This window comes from Beta vulgaris, chromosome 7 (assembly GCF_026745355.1).
Source record: "Beta vulgaris subsp. vulgaris cultivar EL10 chromosome 7, EL10.2, whole genome shotgun sequence".
NCBI lineage: Eukaryota > Viridiplantae > Streptophyta > Magnoliopsida > Caryophyllales > Amaranthaceae > Beta > Beta vulgaris.
The window spans coordinates 45,524,129-45,545,004 of record NC_079208.1 but is presented as its reverse complement, the minus strand read 5'-3'; the positions used below and the strand labels follow the sequence as shown (position 1 = coordinate 45,545,004).

At 34.4% G+C, this 20,876-nt stretch overlaps 1 protein-coding gene across 2 annotated transcripts; it reads right to left on the bottom strand.

The window, feature by feature from the left end:
- Window positions 1–821: 821 nt before the first annotated feature.
- On the bottom strand, window positions 822–19,221 carry LOC104899600 (uncharacterized). 2 transcript variants are annotated; one of them, XM_057396178.1, is made up of 13 exons: window positions 19,010–19,221; window positions 17,287–17,372; window positions 16,514–16,683; window positions 15,408–15,467; window positions 15,228–15,320; window positions 12,701–12,822; window positions 11,684–11,971; window positions 8,405–8,538; window positions 7,962–8,100; window positions 7,555–7,647; window positions 3,176–3,271; window positions 2,994–3,079; window positions 822–1,119 (listed from the first exon to the last, which is right to left on the bottom strand). In XM_057396178.1, exons 3-13 carry the CDS (start codon window positions 16,677–16,679, stop codon window positions 1,014–1,016), a joined length of 1,383 nt encoding a protein of 460 aa, XP_057252161.1. In that variant the 5' UTR covers window positions 16,680–16,683; window positions 17,287–17,372; window positions 19,010–19,221; the 3' UTR covers window positions 822–1,013. The 2 variants fall into 2 exon arrangements, with proteins under 2 accessions (XP_057252161.1, XP_010685117.2); XM_010686815.4 differs by lacking the exon at window positions 17,287–17,372 and having other exon boundaries at window positions 19,010–19,220.
- Between the last annotated feature and the right edge of the window lie 1,655 nt (window positions 19,222–20,876).

The following is a 20,876-nucleotide window of genomic DNA, read 5'->3' as shown; positions in this document are numbered from 1 at the left end:
TTGAAATCTCTAGCACTTACTGAGTTCATTTCATTAGCTTACATTATCTATTAAATGAACATATGATAAGAACTTACAACCCGTGCATCGCACAGGTATTATACTAGTAACTAATGAAACTAGACATAATGCTGAATGATATTATTTATTAACTACTTCCTAAATTTTAGGTGTAGCATTTCTATCTTTCCTTCCTCCTGGAATTACGTTCTTCCTCCCTCACGTTATCCTCCCTCTTTCTTCTTCTTTTTTTTTAATAAATGTTTCCTTTTATGCCCTAGGTGTACAGGAGTGTTTGTACACCTAGGTGCATAGAAAAGGAATTGGGTACACGATTACAAACGACCAAGACCTCGTCTAAGGGCTTCAACATTAGGGGGTGGGAAAACCCCATATATGTTGAGGGCGAGGTCTCCATTGCATAGTAACCTCATCCTCAAAGTAATTAACACTTGTCAATGGGCACTTAGCAAGCAAATCTGTCTATAATATCATCCTTCTGAAACAAAGGAAAGAAAGATGAACGTGCCATAAATAAGTTTAGTAACCAGAGGATAAAGGGGAAGACCTAAGTTTTTCCTTCTTACTCTTCTAATCATACCTACTTATAAATTATCTTTCACCAATCATGACTTGAACAGAGTTCAAAAGGGAGATTTAAAAGTCTTTAAGAGAAGTAAGAACTCCAACTCTAATTCGCTGAACTTGTATTCATGAAGGATGCGGCATGAAGGATGCGGCATGAAGATGCTCCCTTTTCTTGTACAAAAATACTCTTTCATTTCTATATACATTTACAAGATAAAGCTTCAAGCTATGACTTCGTGCACAAAAATATTCACTTTCATTTCTATATGCTAAAGCATAAACATTTACAAGATAAAGCTTCATACTACAACTATGTGTCTCCTACCAAAACTAACTAAATCACCAAAATCTGAAATTCAAGAGCCTACCTATTAAACTAAAAACCAACTATATTACTTAAACCAACATAACTGTGATGATGGCAGCTACAAGGTGCGACCAAATTTGGGGACATACGTGGTAATGCTTGGTTCATCTTGAGACCCAAACCTGGGCTTCCCATACCAAACACCATGACCATCTTCTGGCCAACTGTAAAAAAAAAATATTGCAAATTATCAATATGGGTTAAGCCATGTGATAAAGCCAAATAATATTTTGTCTAGATAAAGCCACGAAACAATATCATAGATGCAACAAAATTGGTCCATATATGCAACATGAATACATGATATATTTAATATAGTTTTACATTTATCTCTATATTGCAGCAAGTATATCCAGAAATCCACAACACACGCACAGATCGTAGTATCACAAGTTATTTCGTTAAACATAGAGAGCGAAGAATCCTCATAATAAAGATGGAGAAGGCTTAATGTAAAGTAAAAAATTTTGGTCAGATGCTATTCCTATTAAGATCACGATATGCTTATGGAAGGTAAAAAATTAATAGTCATGCATCATAGTTAACTGAAGATCAAAGGAATGAAACAATGATTCGAATGCTGCTGCAACTTGGGTGGATGGCTCATCAGAAAAGACGGGCCAATTTGCTGGTAGTAAATGGGACCCCAGGTAGTAAATGGGACCCTGAGGACTGTCTGCCATGGCACAGATAAATGAAGGAAGAGGCCATCAGAGCTCCTTCCTCGGTGCATTCACAGCATTTTGCTATCTTGAAAGGCCTAATTGAAGCGAAATCTCACAGCTTATCAAGATTGTCCACAATGTTGTTGGGGGTTGTCGAACAAAATGGGTGCACCGACGCATCTCTTCCCAATAAAAGTGATTTCCTTAATATATCAAAGCACGTTAACTTTCGTAGTTTAAAATTTGTGCCTAGAATACTTGTTAGGGATCTTACGGCGAGAATGCTAAGCCATATGGCCTACCTTAAAGCTATTTTATCTTATGCGAATTGACATAGCCACGGTAGTAATACAAGCAAGGAAAAAAGACATGCACATTATATTGAAAATGCATTTTAGTTAGCAATGATTACATTCGGGTGACTACATAAATACACTGATCACAATATGAACATGTATTGAAGAGTTAGATACATTATAGTTCTTACTAATATTGGACTTCACCAAAGTTTTGCCTTAAATTATGGAATTCATAACCAAGTTAATTCGAATAGAGATACCATGGTGCATGATGCCATGATATTTGCGATAACGAAATCTAAGCAACTTGAATGCTAAGTTTTACAAAGTAGTTTTTAAAGACTAGGTCTTACACTCTTACTGAAGTACATAGACAAAAGTTAAAGTCTCAAAAGTTTGAGCTTGGTCTTACTCAAGTACATGAGTACATGACTATGGATAATGTATTGCCTTAAATGGTAAGGAGTTGCCCATAGTGAGTGTTAATATTAAAATTGATTTAACATGTGACATACAAAGTGTGGGTAGCCCATGTGGAGAAATCTGGGATATTATACGATTCAAAGTACCTCAAAGTTTACAGGGGAAAAAAATATTATATTTGTCACCTATTAGACCAACACTATTTTCAGTTGAGCTTGTTAAAAATATTTTAAAATGTAAATATTAGATAAAAAAAGGTTACAAAATACTATACAGAGATGAATTGTAGGCAAATTTACAGGAATTGTTATCAAACTGAAGATGTCAAACACGGTGATAATGAGACGCATCACGAACAAGATAAGGAACAGCCTACAACTTTAGTTATGCCAAGTGCAGCATTCCCCATAAAAAGCTCCAATGACGCAAGTGACAAGTTGGAGTTATGGAAAACTTAGAACAGAATGAGGAAAAAGAAAGAAAAAAAAGGCTATTTATTCCCCACTAGAAATATTTTTAAAGGCCTTATAAATCTGAATAAAAATCAACAAGTGACGACCAAAAATATGTAGATCGACATAGCAAAAACAAGAAAAGCAATTACAAAAATCATAATTAACCACAAAAATAATTACGAAAAATAATACTTACCAAGTAAAAAACTTCTTATCACTAGCTTCAACACTGTCAACCTTTAGTGTAACTTCTTCATCACAACCATATCGAGAAGTGACAACCTGATTCAAACATCATACTAGGCTTAAGAATAACGCATATCAATCAAGATTCAAAAGACAACTACTATAATTACAAATTACAATAGTTTTGCTCACCTTTATCTCTCTTATAAAATCACACTCTTCGTCAGAAATCTTACTAGAAGAGTTGGCATTGAAGTCCTCAAACATTTTATGAAGTAGCTCCAAAAACTGCTTAAAGGAAAAGATAAAAGAAAAGGCATCAATATTTTTCAAAAATAAGAACATATAATTAAGGAAAAATTGTCTAACATAAAATTCAGGCTTTAAGTCTTTTCTCATATTAATCCCAAAAAATGACCAATTTTAAACTAAACCTAAGTTAGAGAGGGATCATCCAATGTTGGTCAAAACTCAAAAGTGACTTATAATCTGTTAAATAGGTTTAGATTACTCATGTAGCATTATTTAAATATTACTACCTCAGTCCCAAAAATTTTGCTACATTTTAACAAAAAAAATGTAAGAATTTTTTTAATCAAAATGTAGCAATAATTTTAGTGTGGAGGGAGTAATTCTTTTGCTTTCTTTTCCTATCTTATCTTATCTTTCCCTAACAATTTTTTTTTTCAAAAAAATGCTATTTTGTCCCCAATAGAAATTAACTCGACATCCAACAACTCTTGTTGGAAATTAATCTTGTGGTCAAGATCACAATTGGTGTTGTTTTGCCTCTATAATGTAATTTTGGTTTCTTCGTCAACTAAAAAATACACTTTACTTAATTTGTACATGTGGTAGCATTAGCAACTTGGGCAAATTGATACTTACAAGACTACAAACTAGATAGAATAAATAACAGCAATTACTCCCTCCATTTCTAAAAATTCTTCCAACTTTTACTATGCACATTTGCCAATGTACTATGTTTGACCTTACATAATTTTAGATGCATGCTAATAATAATAATATACCAAGTCAATATTAATAAACTACACATTGAGATTCCAAAGAAAGACAAAAAGGGGATCTTTTTTTTTGTTTACTTTTAATTAGACCTATTTTTAAATCTTTCTCCTTTGGTCGCAAGACACTAACACCCATAACCCACAAAAGAAAATAGAATATAAGTTGTCCAACAAACACCAACCACTAAAAGCACAACTTCTATATCTTAGTGGAGAACATTAGTTCACTAGTTGAACATCAAATATAGCAAATATATTAATTTTCCATTGATATATTTGTACTTAGAATGCCCATTTAGTACCGGAAGGAGGTCAAGGGATGGGGTAGTAAGCTTGGATGGCAAGGATTTGGCCATGAGTGAATGCTTTAAATAACTTGGGTCGATTATTCAAAAGAATGGAGATATTGACCAAGATGTGACTCATAGAATTAAATCTGGATGGCTCAAATGGAGAGCAGCAACAAGAGTTTTATGTAACAAAATCATCTCTTTAAAGCTAAAGGGGAAATTTTATAGGACAGCCATAAGGCCTGTGTTGTTATACAGAACAGAATGTTGGGCTTCTACGAAGGAACACATAAAAAAGTTTGAGGTTACAGAGATGCGTATGATGAGGTGGATTTGTGGTTACACTATGAGAGATCGGATGAGAAATGATGGTAACCGGAGGAGAGTTGGCATTGCAAATATGGATAAACTAAGGGAGAATCGGCTACGGTGGTTTGGGCATATAAGGCGGAGATCACAAGAGGCGTCAGTAAGACGAGTGGAGGGTTCAGAGCAAAAGGATCTTAAGAGAGGTCGGGGGAGACCAAAGATGACATGGTGGGAAGGGGTAAGGAAGGATATGAGACATTTATATTTGAATGGCGAGGATGTGCTCGACCGAAATGAATGGAGGAGGAAAATCGCTGTTCCTGATTGCACGGAGTAGCTTTTGGTTCATGTAGCCGACCCAATTTTTGGGATTAAGGCTTTGATTAATTGATTGATTGATATAGCAATATATTTGTGGAAAAATTAATTCAAACGCAGCCAAGGAGGACTCCGATCGGATTCGTAGTGCAGGATGCTGTTGGCGATATAGTTCAAATGGGTTTCAAGAGACATGACGGTTGGAGTAATGCGAAAACCAATGAGGCTCGAGCTATGCTCTATGCTTTGAACTTTGAAGAGGCTGGGATGTGTGGGTATAGGAGAGTGATGATGGAAAGTGACTGTAAGGGTTAATCCTCAAGATAAAGAACAAAGCTTTTCCAAACTCATGTTGTGAGTCAGTTTGTAATAAATGTTGTTTAGTTTTCACTCTAGTTTGAATTTTGTTCATTCCAGTTTGTTAGGAGGCAAAAAAATACCATTGAATTGCATCCTATGACCACTTTGATTTTTCAGAGAACTTATTTGGCTAGAAGACTATCTTGATTTTGCAATTGATGTAGCGAACCAGGAAAATAATAGGATGATATGTTTACATGAGGCATTTTAACCCGACGAATAGATTAGACATTGGTCATTATAATTAGAGCTGGCAATGAGTCAACATGGGTTGGGCTCAGATCGACCCATTAACATAAATGGGTTCAAACCTTCAACCCGAACCCAGCCAATAAGGTTAATGGATTGAGAATTTCAACCCAACCCAACCTAACCTAACCCAACCCTTTAATAAATGGATTCATCTGTTTTCAACCCAATAACTCATTTAGCCAAATTTTCAATTGTTACACTGATGAGAGTAATTACACATAACCTTTTGATATGTTCATGCAACACATAGATCGACCATTTTTTTAATAAAAAACATATTCCTATGATTTGTTAATCAAATTAAGAGACATAGTGAATAAAAGAGTGAGAAATAGTTACAATGCTACACAATACACAATAAACCTTATGGCTTCTTTCACCGTTTTATAATCGTGAATATTAGTATATATGATTTTGAGTGACAATTGGATAAAATTTATAAATTGTTAAAGTCCAATATTGAACTTAAAATCCTAAAAGTAAATATTTTGAAAGGATTTCAACCCATTTGATAAATGGGTTAGGTGGGTTGAAATCAGGTTGAGATTACCCGACCCATTAAATAAATAGGTTGGGTTGGATGTTAAACGTGTTCAAAATCTTGACCCAACCCTTTATTGTCGGGTTTGGTTAGGGTTATTGGGTTCCCCCAGATTTTGGCAACTCTAATTATAAGGGTGTGCAAAAAAACTGTAACCGCCCCATTAAACCGCGTAATCGGTCTTGCGGTTACGATTATTAACCATATCGTTAAGAACAACGTGGTTAGTGAGCCGTAACCACGATAAGCGATTACGGTTACAAATTTTCAACCAATGGTTAACCATCGCTTAACCGGTATTTTGTTTTAAAAGAAATTTAATGGAGTTTTTACTTATTATTAATTACGCATCTATATAATTATGCTCAAAACTAACTTTATTTGTATTTTCTTGTTCACACTTAAAAAATGTTGAACTTATTTCCTTATTGGAAGTTTAAAACTATTATTGATATTAGTATATTTTATTTAAAGTATAATGGTTAACCGTACTGTTTAGCTGAACAACGGTTAACCGACCGGGAATACCCCTACTTATAAGCTAGGGACCACTATCAGAAGATCACTATTTATGATTCCAAGAGATACCACATTAGCTCTAATTTTTCAATTACCCGCCTCTTCCTAACACAAACATATTTCATATGCAATGCCTTTTGGGCGTACATTCATGGTCCTACCATAATGGGGTGTTTAGTAAGTGGAAAATGAAGGTAATAATTTTCATGTTTGGTACATGGGAGTAGGATGTAAGAGGGGATGAGGATAGGGAATGGAAATAGAAGGCTTCTATTCTATTCTCATCATTTTATTACCTAAGGGGGGTAAGTAATAGAGATGGGAATAGAAAGAATGTAATGAATTGACTAAAATTTCATTGATCAAATGAAAAGGGAAACGATATTTGTAAGGGTATTTGGGTATTTTTTATATTAATTCCAAATCTATTCCTATTTCTATTTAAATAATAGATTGGCCACAATTTCATGAATTCCCACTCAAAAAATCTAACTCCCATTCCCATCTTCTATTCCCCAAAGACCCAAATTCACATTCCTACATGCCAAACGCATTCTAATAGATAATTTATTTGAAGATGGTAATAGAGCAAATACATTTCAATATTTAACCCAACTCAAGATGAAAAACCTTATTTAACTGTCAACACAAACACTTGTCAGTCCTAAATCATACTTGTGATTAATATGAGAAGATGTGCAGAAATTGAAATCAGCATGGGAATGCATGAAGAACTTAATATCATCGTGACAATCTCCTATAATTTACGGTTCTAAGGTTGAAAACTCGAGCAAGGTGATGTGGATGAATTTGAAAATCTAAAGTTTAAGCAATTTAAACTTTTATTTTCTTAAAATTAACTAAAGTAGTACTCAAAAGTATTGATAACTATGAAGATAATATCGAACTAAAGATATATTCAGCGCACAAAATTAAACTTCGTATATAATAACATACCTCCAAAGAGGAAGAAACCGCACACCCCCCATGAGATCTAACAATATCACCAGGCCTCAGTTCAAGTTTTTTTGCAGGAGAATTGTCATAAACCTAGAGCCAAATTTTCAAATAAATTTATCACAAGCATACTTAACTTAGTAATATAACAATATAACTTTTTTGGTTGTAAGAGTGCATCAAAGGCAGGTAATGGCATGTAAAACGAGAGGGCATAAAAAAGGAAAGGGGATTATTAAAGTTGATAAATATAAGAATTATAAAAAACCTTGTTCAATTGATTTATACAAGAAGCTAAGCTAACCTTCCCCATCAAACACCCGAAGGAGACTACATCTTTCCTTTTATAAATAAAAATACACACAAAGAGAAAAAATTGATGAACAAAAGTACAACATCTAATTTACCTCTTTTACAATCACATGATTCTGATAAGGTGTCTTTTCGTCGAAGGTCATCTGGAATATTTCAAGTTTTTCAAGTTTTTCTCGAGGCAACTTATTGCTATCGATCACAGCGATGCCGAACCATGGAATTACAACCCTACTGCACAAGTGCACCACGTGTCAATGAAACTCTTACAAATGAATTCCTAACACACGATCCATAATTTAATCGAGCATCAAAAAAATGACCAAAATAAAAGACAAATTCATTCAATTATTTTCTCATCTTCAAAAACTTTTTTTTTGTCCCAGTAAGATGTTAAACTCATAAATCATTACACAGAATAAATTAGTTAATTATAAAAATTATAATAATAAACATAAGAAATCCAACTAGAATAATTTAAGGTGCAAAATCAATATGTAAAATCTAATAAAATAAAAAGATCAAAAACAATACATACCCATTGGTTTCAAAAAAGCGCAAGCACGAGGTAATAATATCATGAGGGAGACGACTCGCATAACGATGACGATCAAAAAATGCTATCCCACACACATGACCATCTTTAGTGATAAGTGGCCCTCCTTCACTAACCTAAAATTATTCAAAAATTTGGAAAAAGGCGTAAGTTAAGTCCAAGAGTAGCCATGTGTTACAAAACAAATACTAAAGAAAAACAGCATTTTGGAAAGTGCATAGAAATCATCAGGAAGTTTTCTACATATAAGTTCAGATTGGAGGAAGGGAAGGTACATTGAAGATGGTTTGAGTGTTTGTAGCTTTGTGTTAGTGTTATTTCTCTCGAAAGATTGGCAAGGCTGTAGTTGGTTATTAACTTCCTGATGATTTCTATGCACTTGATCACGTATAAGTGTATAACTCAACATAATACTAAAAAGTTAGAAGACGATTTCGCTAAGATTCAGGAAATAAGCACTTCGCCATGAGATTGAATTTGAATCGGTGGAGATAAGAGAAAAAAAAGAGAAGTGACATACTGGAAGATCACGTGGAGGAAGATTCCACTGAGAAATTTCCAACTCCGTTGTAGAGTGAGAAGGGGAAGATGCATGCAGATCTCATGGAGCATCAAAGTTGGAGCTCCGAGACAAAGTGGGGGAGTAAACCACCACATGCGATGGAAACCTTAATTTGGATCAGTAAGAGAGAAAATGGTGTTGGACGCTGATTCGGTCAAAGGCAGACTTAAGTTAACTTCAATAGAAAAGACGTAATCACAAGGCATTAGATGGTTTATTTGACAATTTTGTGGAGAGACCAGACATGGGGAGCGAGTGGTTATCGAGGAGGTTTCATGGTGTCACTGTCATAATATCGTGCACTGAAATTGATGTTTTAGGCAGAGGAATGTGGTAGTGTACTAGTGAACTGAGCCCGCATTTGGTCACATGAAGTTGGAATGTCTTGCAAAACAAATGGAAGGCAGGCAGGCAGAGGCAGTTTTAAAGGTGGCTTGACTGCTGGAGAAAGCAATCTCGTAAGTAAGCTGTAGTGGATTGGGTGGAAGTAATGTGTAGTAGCTATTTAAGCGATGGTGGTGGGTGGTGCTGGTACATTCCTGACCTTATGATTGTAAAACCAGTTTGAGAGGTCAACGACTTGATCTCGAGGATTGTGGTCAAGGTGGCAGCTCCACTTATGCCAAAGATAGAACTTGGTGGCAACTAAAACTGAGTTCTCCTTTGAGGTCAAAAAACCATAGAAATCTCAAAGCTACCACACCCTTGGAGAAAGAAATTCTAGAACATGAGCTAATGGTCTTGTTGTAAAAAACTTGAAAATGAGTTAGCAGATTACAAATCAAATGGAAACATGCAATTGTGAATTTATGACCATGTGCAAACGGCAATGAAGAAAAGTTTCAGTCCATTCAACGTAATGATGACATAATGGAAGTGATTGGGTCTATTTCACCTTGACCAACTATGCAGCTGGCCAGCTGCCTTTAAACCCAACCACTCCATCTCTTTATTCATGTCCAAGCTGAACCCATCGCCTAACAAACCCAAACCACTTCCAGAACATTCTTTAGTTCAAAACTTCAACCATTTCACAAATTAGTTCTCGATCCTCACAAATATCCCAATCCAACTCCCAAATATCTCTTTGTCCAATTTAATACCCTGGAATGGAAACAACCCATATCACTAAATATAAAGAGAATAAAAATACCTTAACTGGATTGAATTTAAAAACCCCCGATCCCTACCCATCCATTTTAACATGACCCTCCTAATCTTAGTTCATTCAAGCCCACAACCCAACTTTAGACAAGTGCATCATTAGATATACACCTACATCCAGCCTCTGCCACCAATAATTTCCTATTCTTAGCTCCCACAATTGAAACCTCAATCCAACTACCACCTACTACACCCAACCCACAAAATTTTTCTACCATAATTTAGGAGAACTCCCGGAGCCTAGTCACGAACATTTACAATTTGTTTGGATAGCAAAGCAGAAGAGAAAGAGAGGAGAGGAAAACAGGAAGAAGGGGAGGGAAAAGGTCAGTTCCATTTCCCCTCCAAATCTCTCCAATTTTAGAGGGATTGTGGTTATTAAGGAGCGGAAATGGATCCCTCTTCCTCCATCCCCTTCCTTCTCCTAAACTTTTATCCAAACCAGAAATCTTGTCCCCCTCCCTTTCCCTTCACTTCATTTCCTTCCATTCTTATGCATCTAAACATAGTGTAAATCCCACATTCACTACCACAACTTTCAACTGAAGTAAAGCTTTAGTTTCAATTAGTTTGAGATGAGAAGTGGGATGTGCACGTTGTCGAGGCCAAAATGTTGTCAATTACTACACACCTTGAGGACAAGGTGATATTTAGGGAAAGAGCTATTAAGCATGATAGTTCTACTAGCTTCAGACTTCAAAGGAAGATAAAGATATTTACTGTACTATAAATAAGAGAATAATAGGAAGGATAATATTCAAAGCATGATAGTTCTAGTAGCTTCACAGGAAGATAAAGATATTTACTCTCTCCATCCCATTTAGTTTGCAACATAGAGGAGGTTGGTTTTTTTATTTATATTTTTTTCTTGTAGTGTTAAGATTTGTGGTGATTGTGGTAGTTAAGTGGATGAGAGTAAAAAAAAATGGGGTCCATATAGTATTATGTGAAATTAAAATAATAAAAGTTGGTTACCAAATATAATTTGTTGCAAATATTTTGGGACATCCAAAAATGGAAATATGTTGCAATTTTAGGGGGACAGAACGAGTACTATAGATAAGAGAAGAATAGGAAGGATAATATGCTGAATATTGTTGAGTGTTTTAGGTTGTATTTTTAGACGAGTGATAATCCTCTCAAGAGTTTAGCAAGGCTAAACTTGGTTAATAATCACCCTGATTAGCATTAATTTGATCATAAATTTATTTGTTCCTAACTAATCAACCTACTTCTTTCAGTAATGCATAATTATAGTCCATAATCTGCCTATGTCAATTCATAGCACCATAGCAGTATGGCAAGATATTAACTATTGACTAATTTAAGTCGAATTACCAAATCGATTTAACAATTAACTACCTCGTGAGTTTGGATGTCATAAAAATGGATTGCAATCAATGGTTTCCTGACATTAGAAGCACAATCACAATTCATAAATTAATTGTGACAACACTGACTATAATACCAAAAACTACATAATATCCTTGAATGACATAAAAATACAGTAGTAAAGATAAAAGTATGTTATTTACCTCAGTAGTCACCCAGGTAGAACCCTGACAGTTAGAACCCCACAGTTCTTGGCACCCAAAGTAGGGGTATTCCTTGTGAAGGATTCCCCTACCTTCTACAAGGGTACCAAGAAACCCTCGTCCTACGGAAACCACTTCTGTCCCGTCTTCAACCTCTTGTGCAGTGTCAATGCTGACTGCTTTCACATTTGTGAGACACTTTACTTTTACCGTCATTAGATTATGATAGAAGTCGACAAAATCCTCCTCACCGACCTCTATCATACCATTGACAAATCGCACTGCAACCTATTAAAAAATAAATAGATAATAACATTAAATTTATGAAAAGACCGTAAATGAATAATTAGTCCCAATGTACTTTCTTTGTTACAGTATACAAGCAGCCAAACATTTTCACAAAAATCAAGCATAAAGAAAGTGAAGACCACACAATGTTGCCAATGTAATTAAAGTACTAGGAAAGGGGGGAAATTGAAAACAAAATCAAACACCCACTGGCATTACATCTGTTTTTTTTTAGTCTTTAAGCTTCCCCGCAAAACAAATTCAATAAAAAGGTAAAAGATGAGAAATAAGGAAACAAATACCTAAAACGACAAAATCCTCAAAGTGAAAGTAAACTACAATACTCATATCACCATCGATCATTTTGAGTACTCATATCATCATCAATCATTTCTAAAACTGACCCAGAACATATGGTCTTACTTAAAGGATATATAAAAAATTAAAAATCAATATAAATACACAAGCTAAACAAAATAAAAATAACAAAGTTAAATTAATTTTACTTTTTCTTTTTTGTTGACGAGAAAGTTAATTTTATTTTGGTAGCATTTAATAATAGGGATTAAGGGTGTACTTAATAGGGGTATACGTAATTTCACATTAAAAAAGTAAAAGTACTTTGAAACTAATTAGAAGATAAGGGAAAAAAAAACTAAAAATAATATGATTTAGAGACACGGGAAGTATATATATGGAACCCATAAAGCTGGTAAACATAAACATTACATAGTAATTCTTTCTCGCATCAGGCATCTTAAGTAGTCTGGCAGATGTCAAAATTGTTGCCTCTCCTTTGCATGCATCCCAACCAATAATCAGCCCCGAACAATCAATTAACCTTTTGACACCTAACAATAAAGAGAATACAAAAGGTTAACAATAGTCGGAGCTGAACACAATGGCAAAATAACGAAGTTTTTTATCTGACTGTACAGATGATAAATTAGCAAGCAATAGACCTTATTAATATTCTAAGGCAGCCATTAAGTCATACAGGAACAATCTGCCAGCCATACGAAAACAAATTTATCCCTCCGAAATAAATGAAAAAAGAAAGACAAAATAAAGAATTGATTATAAAATAAGCAAAATAGGACTAAAAGCAATCTAACATAAAAAAACACAACTACAGTCTAGGACAATAGCTTTACAGGGATTCAACCTGGATCTTAATTAACCCTTGGGATTTACTAACTACTTATCCTCTAAGTTAACCTTAATTTCAGTATCATTTGCACGTGTTGTAGAGAGAATGCACACTTGTGTGCCACTGCTTTGGTGTCTGTGCATTCTTATTAGGAATTAATATTCTCATATAGTGCATTATATATAAATGCTGGATCCAAAGAAGTATAAGATTAAGAGTTAAGTCGATTAAAGGCACTAGGGAAAGGAATAGTGATAAAATTTCAAAGTCTAAACAGTTCAAAAATAATTAACATATGAAAAATCATTAAATAATAATATTATTATGAAACAAGCTAAATCGTGTCTTCTTTCACTATCTCAATCATAGATTTAAAATGCACTCGCATACATGTACGCATGGTAACGGTGTCATTGTCGCATAGATAACTATTCGCGGGAGCATGTGACATTTTTGTTCAAATTTTATAAGCTAAGCCCTTGTTTGGCTGATAAAGGATCTAAATTCCTATAAGATGTATAGTTTCATGCGAAGTGACTTCCCTTATATTTCCGGATTTTATACCCAAAACTACCTTAGTTACATAGCTTTTTGCGAGAAACTACCTTATTTACAAAAACTTGTGAAAAACTACCTTGATTAGCATTTTTTTGTTGACCCATACCTTGTTTGATTTTCCAGCGTTAACTTTGATTTTCCGATGTTGACTCTTGATTTTCCGTCGTTTGACTTTGATTTTCCAATCTTGATAGCGATGCACGCAAATCGAGACAAATTTGTACCCAAAATATGAACATGTGCCATACACATGACGTCTACTCACCGGAAAATCAAGAATCAACGCCGGAAAATAAAACAAGGTAGTGGTCAACAAAATAATTGCTAATCAAGGTAGTTTTTCATAAGTTTTTATGACTAAGGTAGTTTCTCACAAAAAGTTGTGTAACTAAGGTAGTTTTGGGCAAAAAATCCAAAAATCCACATATTGGCCATTACTTATTAAGTAAAAAAAATAACCGTTTCCAAAAAAAGTAAAAAACTAAATAAAAGTAGCACATCAAATAAAATAGAAAGAAAAAAACACATGCACGTGATAAGGAGAGAATCTGATTGATAAATTGAGACAATGAAAGATTAAAAAAAAAAGCTAGCAACGTGAATACAAGCAGCTTGCCAACATTTAAAAAAAAACGTGTGATTGAGAGGAGAGAGAATCAAGACAAAACCTAAACCCCCCACTTCGCTCTTTCTTCTTCTTCTTCCTTTCCTTTTCTTTTCTGTTCAACAATGGTAGTCGCCATCTTCTTCTATTTTTTGTTTATCTTCGCCGAAGAAGTGTCCGAGGGTACAGTGACAAATCTGACGCAGATTTCGCACCCGAATCTGCGTCCGGATTGTATCGACTCTAGTGATCCAAGGTAAGAAGCGAGTTTTGTTTCCATTACAGGATTTTTTTAGAAGTTAGAAACCCGTTACAGAAGAGCCGGGTTTTATTTCCATGAACCCAATCCTTCCTCTCTTCCAAAATCAAGCTGCTTCCGAAGGCTACCAATCCTTCCCATCTCCACTTTCCCATCCCAGGCCACATTTTTTTGGTTACCCATGTCAGAATTCAATTCTCTCATCTTGCATCCCCTTCCCTCCTACATCATTTTTCTCTCTCTACTCCTTTACCTTTTAATTATGAAATCAGGATGCATGGAAGAAAATGCACACAAACCATAGAGAATGAATTTTGTTACCCTAGAATTTGAATAAAATAATTGTTGTTAATTGAACTGTTTATTCTTTATATGGCCTAATTTGAGCTCATGTAGTGTCAATTAAACTTGGTAGAAACAATTGGACCTCATATGAACTATACCATAGATTATAAAGCCTTACGGAGTTACTAGACCTTATATAAGCTTATTATTGTTATTAAAAATTATACTCATATATATGATAATGACAAAGAATTTAATTAGCCAAAAATTCATGAAAGCATTCATACAAAACAAAAATTAAAAAAAATGTAATGGAGCAATAAAATATGCAGAAATTTAAGTTTGAAAATAAATATGATAATGGGAAAGGCAAAGTTAAAAGAATGAACAAGAGATTTACCCGTAAAGATAGAAACAGCTACAACTGAGGAAGCAATCCCTAAGATTGCTTCATCCCATCCATCATCCTTCGTTTTCAACTTCTTAGCAAAATCTATAATTATTATAGGTAAGTTAAACTTAAAACACCAAAATTGATAATATATAACTTTAATTAATCAAAAGAAAAAATGAAAATTACCAGCAGGACCCAACTCTCGGATGAAGTCCGTAGAAGGCAAGGCATAGTGATCTCTGATCTCTACAATTTCATCATGAAACATCTTTTTGAGATAACCTCAAGATTATATCTACTCCGTATATGTGTATGTATGTATTTAAATGCAAAAAGTGTTATGAGTAAGTCAACTTTTAAGACTTCTGCTAAAAATAAGTCATGCCTTTGATTATTAAATAAGCCTAACTTTAATGCCAATTTTTATAAAACAAGTGACCGGTTACCTGTTTCATGGGTAAATTTTGTCAAAGACTTTAACTTTCTTTTATAATTTTTTTTTTCAACTTTCTCTTCCTCTTCCCTAACAAATCAGTTAACCACTACCACTACTACCATTGTAGCTCCATGAATGACCACCACACCATACCACCACTGTTAAACAACGTCAAAACCCAGAATCACCCTTAAAGGTCTCAAATACTACACCCAAAAGCCTCTAACTAACCCCAAAGCCCAACCCTGTAACTTAGGCCCTTGAACACAATAACCCAGCCTTGTAGCCAACAACCTAGGCATGCCTTCATAGTTCATAACCAATGACCCAACCAGACCCCACCTTTTTCCTCATACGATAATTTTGCCAAAGATTTGCTGCTAAAGGTGAAAGCTATGGGTTATCTAAGAAAGCTGCAATTGTTTAACTAAAAGAGGGAGATAATCATAGTGGTAATGGTGATGGGATTGTAATAAGCAGAACAAAGAGGAGAGTAAGAAAATTCCATGAAAGGTGGAAGAAAAGTAGGCATGTTGATGTGAGGAGAGGGATAGGAGATGCCATGGAAGAAAGGTGAAGCATGAAGGTGGCAGCGTTGGTAATGGTAAAAAGAGAAGAGAAAGGAAGTTTTTATTTTTACTTTTTTGTTAATTAAAATTGACTTTAGAAACAATTAAATCTATGAATGAGTCACACATGACATATTAATGTGCTGAAAAGGTTAATAATGGGTCAAGACTTGTTTTGAACAAAATGGTTTAGACTTATTCGAGGAAAATTAAAACGATGACTTATTTTTAACAGACACCTTATTGAAAACAATTATTCAGAATTCCAAAAGGTGTGAAAATTTTACTGTGAAGAAAACGCGGCAAGAAAGGCTCTAGGCGCCTGTCGCCCAGGTGGGCAGTAACAACGAGGTGGCCGTATTCATCCTCGTAAAAACCCTTGTCTTCTTTGATTTCATCTTCAACTTGTGCTGGTGTTCTTTTGCGAGTATCTTTAAGTTGAAACTCCATCATTTTCCTATTAAAAAAAAAAAAATTGTGAGCTACGAAATACTACCAAACTTCCACAAACATTGCATGCATGTTACTTTTAAGTGCCTCAAAATGTACTGTATTTATGTAAGGAAATCAATAATATTTACCCAAGACCAGTACAACAAACCCCAATTAAACCCTAACAGTGAAATTAAACCCTAATCCAACAAATTTCTCTCTTCCTCTTTATCATTTCTCGTCGCGTTACTTTTCTTCAATAACTTAACTCTTTTAATGGTATAAATTCGAAGGGTTTAAGCCATGGTTGTGAAAGGTGATCTGGAAAAAGAAAAGGGAGTTGGTTCTTCCTTGCAAGCTAGGACCTCGAAAAAATTACCCGATTTGGGATAATCAAGAAGAAGACATGCTGAAGCAAGGAAATGGATTGAAAAAACAACAACAATAATAACTATAGAATAACATCAACAGAACTAAAGTCCAAGAAAAAAACCAGAGGAAACAATCTGAACCAAATCAACTAATCACACAAACCCTAATTTCGAAAATTAGAAAATTAAATCGACAACTGCAAAAAAAAAACCTACAAAAACAGCAAAATAGAATCCAAGGACCCTAGGTTACTCACCTTCTCCGGCGACGATTTCAACGAAGAAAGAATTTAGAGACTGAGAATGAGGTTTCAGTGACAAAGAGAGAAGTTGAGGATGATCGCTGCAAAATAATCTCGCAGAGATGCTACAATGAGAAACTCGGTGGCATAAGGGAAGTCATGTGAGGAGTTTCAGGCCCTCTTCTCATCAACTTATTTTCAGATCAGATCTCATAAGTTCTATCTCTCTCATATTCATCACTTCTCATCAGATCAGGCGAAAGAACACACCCTCAGTAAGACGTTAAACAAACCAAAGTTTAACCGCAATGAATATAGGGCGTGTTTGGCAATAATACCTATGTTAGTAGCTGTTAGTTGTGGGAGTAGTGTTTAGCTGTGAGAATAGGTTTTTTGTTATATGAGTGTACGGTAAAAGTACTTCTACTCTCCTAGTTGTGTTCAATTATGCCTGGATGAATTTAACTTCTTAGGTTCACAGCTAACCTAAATTTAAGTGTTGGTGTTAAGACATCATTTTCAATTCTCATTATATAGCTTGAGGTGTTTTATTGAACTCTGCAATAGTCCAGTCTTTGCTTTATCCCTGCTTTGGATATATTAAGTTAGATTATATATGACTCGAAAAAGGAGAAAAGGAAAGCCTATTCTGAGTCTGTTGAAAAGAACAATTCACACAGCGAGGAAGAGAAATATTGGAGTGGATGTGTTATGTTAGGTGATGTATAGTGTTAAGCTGTATGAGGAAACCAAAAATATTGTCAAGTTACAACCTAGGCTACCTCTTGACAGGAAGCATGCCAAACTATCTAGGCCAACGGCTTAACTGGTAACAAGCTACGTTCACCAATCCTTTTGCATGATTAGTAGATAAAGAAGCTCTGTAAACCAATGTGTAGCCTTAAATTTCACTTGTTTTCTTTGTTCATGCCATTTTCTGAGATTAGATAGCTTGGTTGATCGTCAAAGAGGTGTTAGAAAGGTAAGGAAATATTTACACAAAGTTCGAAAGAAGTAGAGAGATTAAAGAAAGAGCAATAGGAGTAAGGAACACACTAAAATTATCCACCTCCTAGTAAAAGCTCTTGGGTTTTAAAAAAAATTACGAAATGCAAGGAATGGATTAATCAATTTGGGGGCTGGCAGAAGGTCTATAGTAGGGGTACATTTTTTGCTGTTAGAAGCAGAATTGCTGCTTATGATTGATCACAACTAGGAGAGTAGAAGTACATTGGAAAATAAAACAACCCACGAAAGTATACAATTCACACAATCAAAATTCGTTTCAAGCAACAAAATAGACACAAACAACTTTCAGTAACGAAAAATGTTGTTGAAATAACTTATTTTATGTCAGCACAAGCAAAGTTTATTCCAGATGCACCTTATACATCCCAGAAAAATCAACATGAATCCCCACAGATAAGCTAAGTTTATCTATTAGTTATATATTCATGTATCATTCTAAAGTGAATCAAGCAATGAAACATATCATAAATCAGAACCAGATTTCTCAAACTAATCATAAAAATAAATTCTCAATTCCACAAGATAATGCAATCTTAAAGTAATTTTTCGCTCTATTACTAAATCAATCATCTTCAAAATCTTTTTCATATTTCCATGAAGTTAATAAAAACCGAAAAATTAAATTTAAAAAAATCACTTAAATACTTAATCTTTCAATTACACATGAAACTAATATTCAGAAAATTAAAAAAGAAGAAGATGAAATTACCTTAAATGAGATGAGAAGCAAGCGCAGCAGCAGCAGCTGAAGAAGAAGAGTCATCAGCACTCGCAAGCAATAGCCGAAGTTGAGAAGAAGCAAAAAACGGTGATGAAGGAAAAACGTTGAAGAAGAGGAGCAACAAATTAATAAAAAGCCCCAAATTAATTTCGCAAATTGATAAAAAGCCCCAAATTCATTTCAATAGAAAAACTCCAATTTAGGTTTCCATGAATAATGAAAAAACTAGGTTTTGGACCCGTGCATAATGCACGGGAACTTTAATACAATAAAAATGTTTATATATCCGCTACATCGAAAACATATAAACGATTATTTATGTCTACTTGATCAAAAACTTTGTGTTTAAGAGAAATACACATTTATATTAATTATAAAGTTTTTTAACAGATACATGATATTCATATGTTTTGGAAGACTTCTTTTTAGAGCAAAACAAAATGTTTTAAGAAGCTACTTCATCCGTTCGTAGTCTAATATAACAATGAGATTTTACACTATTCATTCACTATCATACCCTTTCACTATATATTGTTATTTTTATGTAAAGATAAATATAGTCATGTAGGGTATTGTTAGATTCGTCTTATATATACTTTCAAAATATCAAATATGTATAATTTTACTAAATAGTAAATAAAGATATTAATAGTAAAAATGAAGCATTGGCAAGCGTGAAAACCCAATTGCTGCAGCAGAAAAAGAACGGAGGAAGTATAATATAGCCAGAAGCAATTATATCATCATAAGTAAAGCCAACAACAGCTTAGGAGGAAGATTGGAATTCCAGATTTTCTTCCACACTTCTGATACAATAGAATCGCCAACAACTGTATGGGAATTCTTAAAAAAATTAATAAAGTGATGGCTTATTTAGTAGAACATACCAATTTTGTGTAGCCCCATAGAAAGCCATCATCTAAGGGTTGAGATGGTAAAGGTTAAGGATCTCAACCGCCTCAACAGGGAGAAAATTTGCACGAACTTGGTTTTCATCCCACTAACCAGTGGGGGGGTCAATCGTCTCAGAAACTCTCTCTACATTACATCTTCATTTTTTCCTCGAAATGGCCTTAAAGTATTAGACTTCCCATTATCTTTCTGATATAGGAGTACTATTAGGCAATTTTTACCAATGACTGAGAAATGGCTACATAAAATTGGCCATGACTGAGAACTGGTCTCGGGAGATACAAACCCACCATGCGATTGACTTTTGACACACGACCAACTAAAATTGCCTTTTTTGAAACCTCAGAGGAAATTTGTTCCATCTGAGGGAATGAGTACCATACGGGGTATAAATACCTTATTCCACATTGCTACCTAAAATGACCACAATTTTGATGATATGTTGTATCATACTTTATTCCTCATTTCATCTGGTGGAATGAGTATCATATAGGGTTTCCCCACTCTACTTTTTTCCTAAATACCTTAGCTTATTCCCCGTTGCTACTTGAAATGATCACAATTTCGATGATATATTGTATCATACCTTATTTCCCATTCCATCTGACGGAATGAGTATAATACAGGGTTTCTCAATTTACTTTTCACCTCCCAAAGACTACCTCAAGTGACTTCAATGGTCCACAATTAACCCTTATTCATTAATTTCTTCCTAAAACCAATTTTCGAATATATTAAGCGAACTAAAGTTTTAATATTCATTAAGACTAATTTAGAAAATGTAAACAAATATAAATACGCACTACTTGTATAATATATGTGTGTTTTATAGGTTCTTTATAAGATGTACATTTCAATATTATCTTCTATATCAAAAAAAAAAAAAAAACCAAGACAAAGTTAAATAAATTAACAACTTTTCCAATTCAATAACTTTATTTGA

Coding starts and splice junctions, on each gene's coding strand:
- LOC104899600 (XM_057396178.1), bottom strand. CDS start 16,679: ATGATGGAGTTTCAACTTAAAGATACTCGCAAAAGAACACCAGCACAA. Junction 8,539..11,683: donor CTACCTGGGTGACTACTGAG/GTAAATAACATA, acceptor GAATAATTTTAG/GTTAGTGAAGGAGGGCCACT. Junction 3,272..7,554: donor CGGTTTCTTCCTCTTTGGAG/GTATGTTATTAT, acceptor TCCTTTAAGCAG/TTTTTGGAGCTACTTCATAA.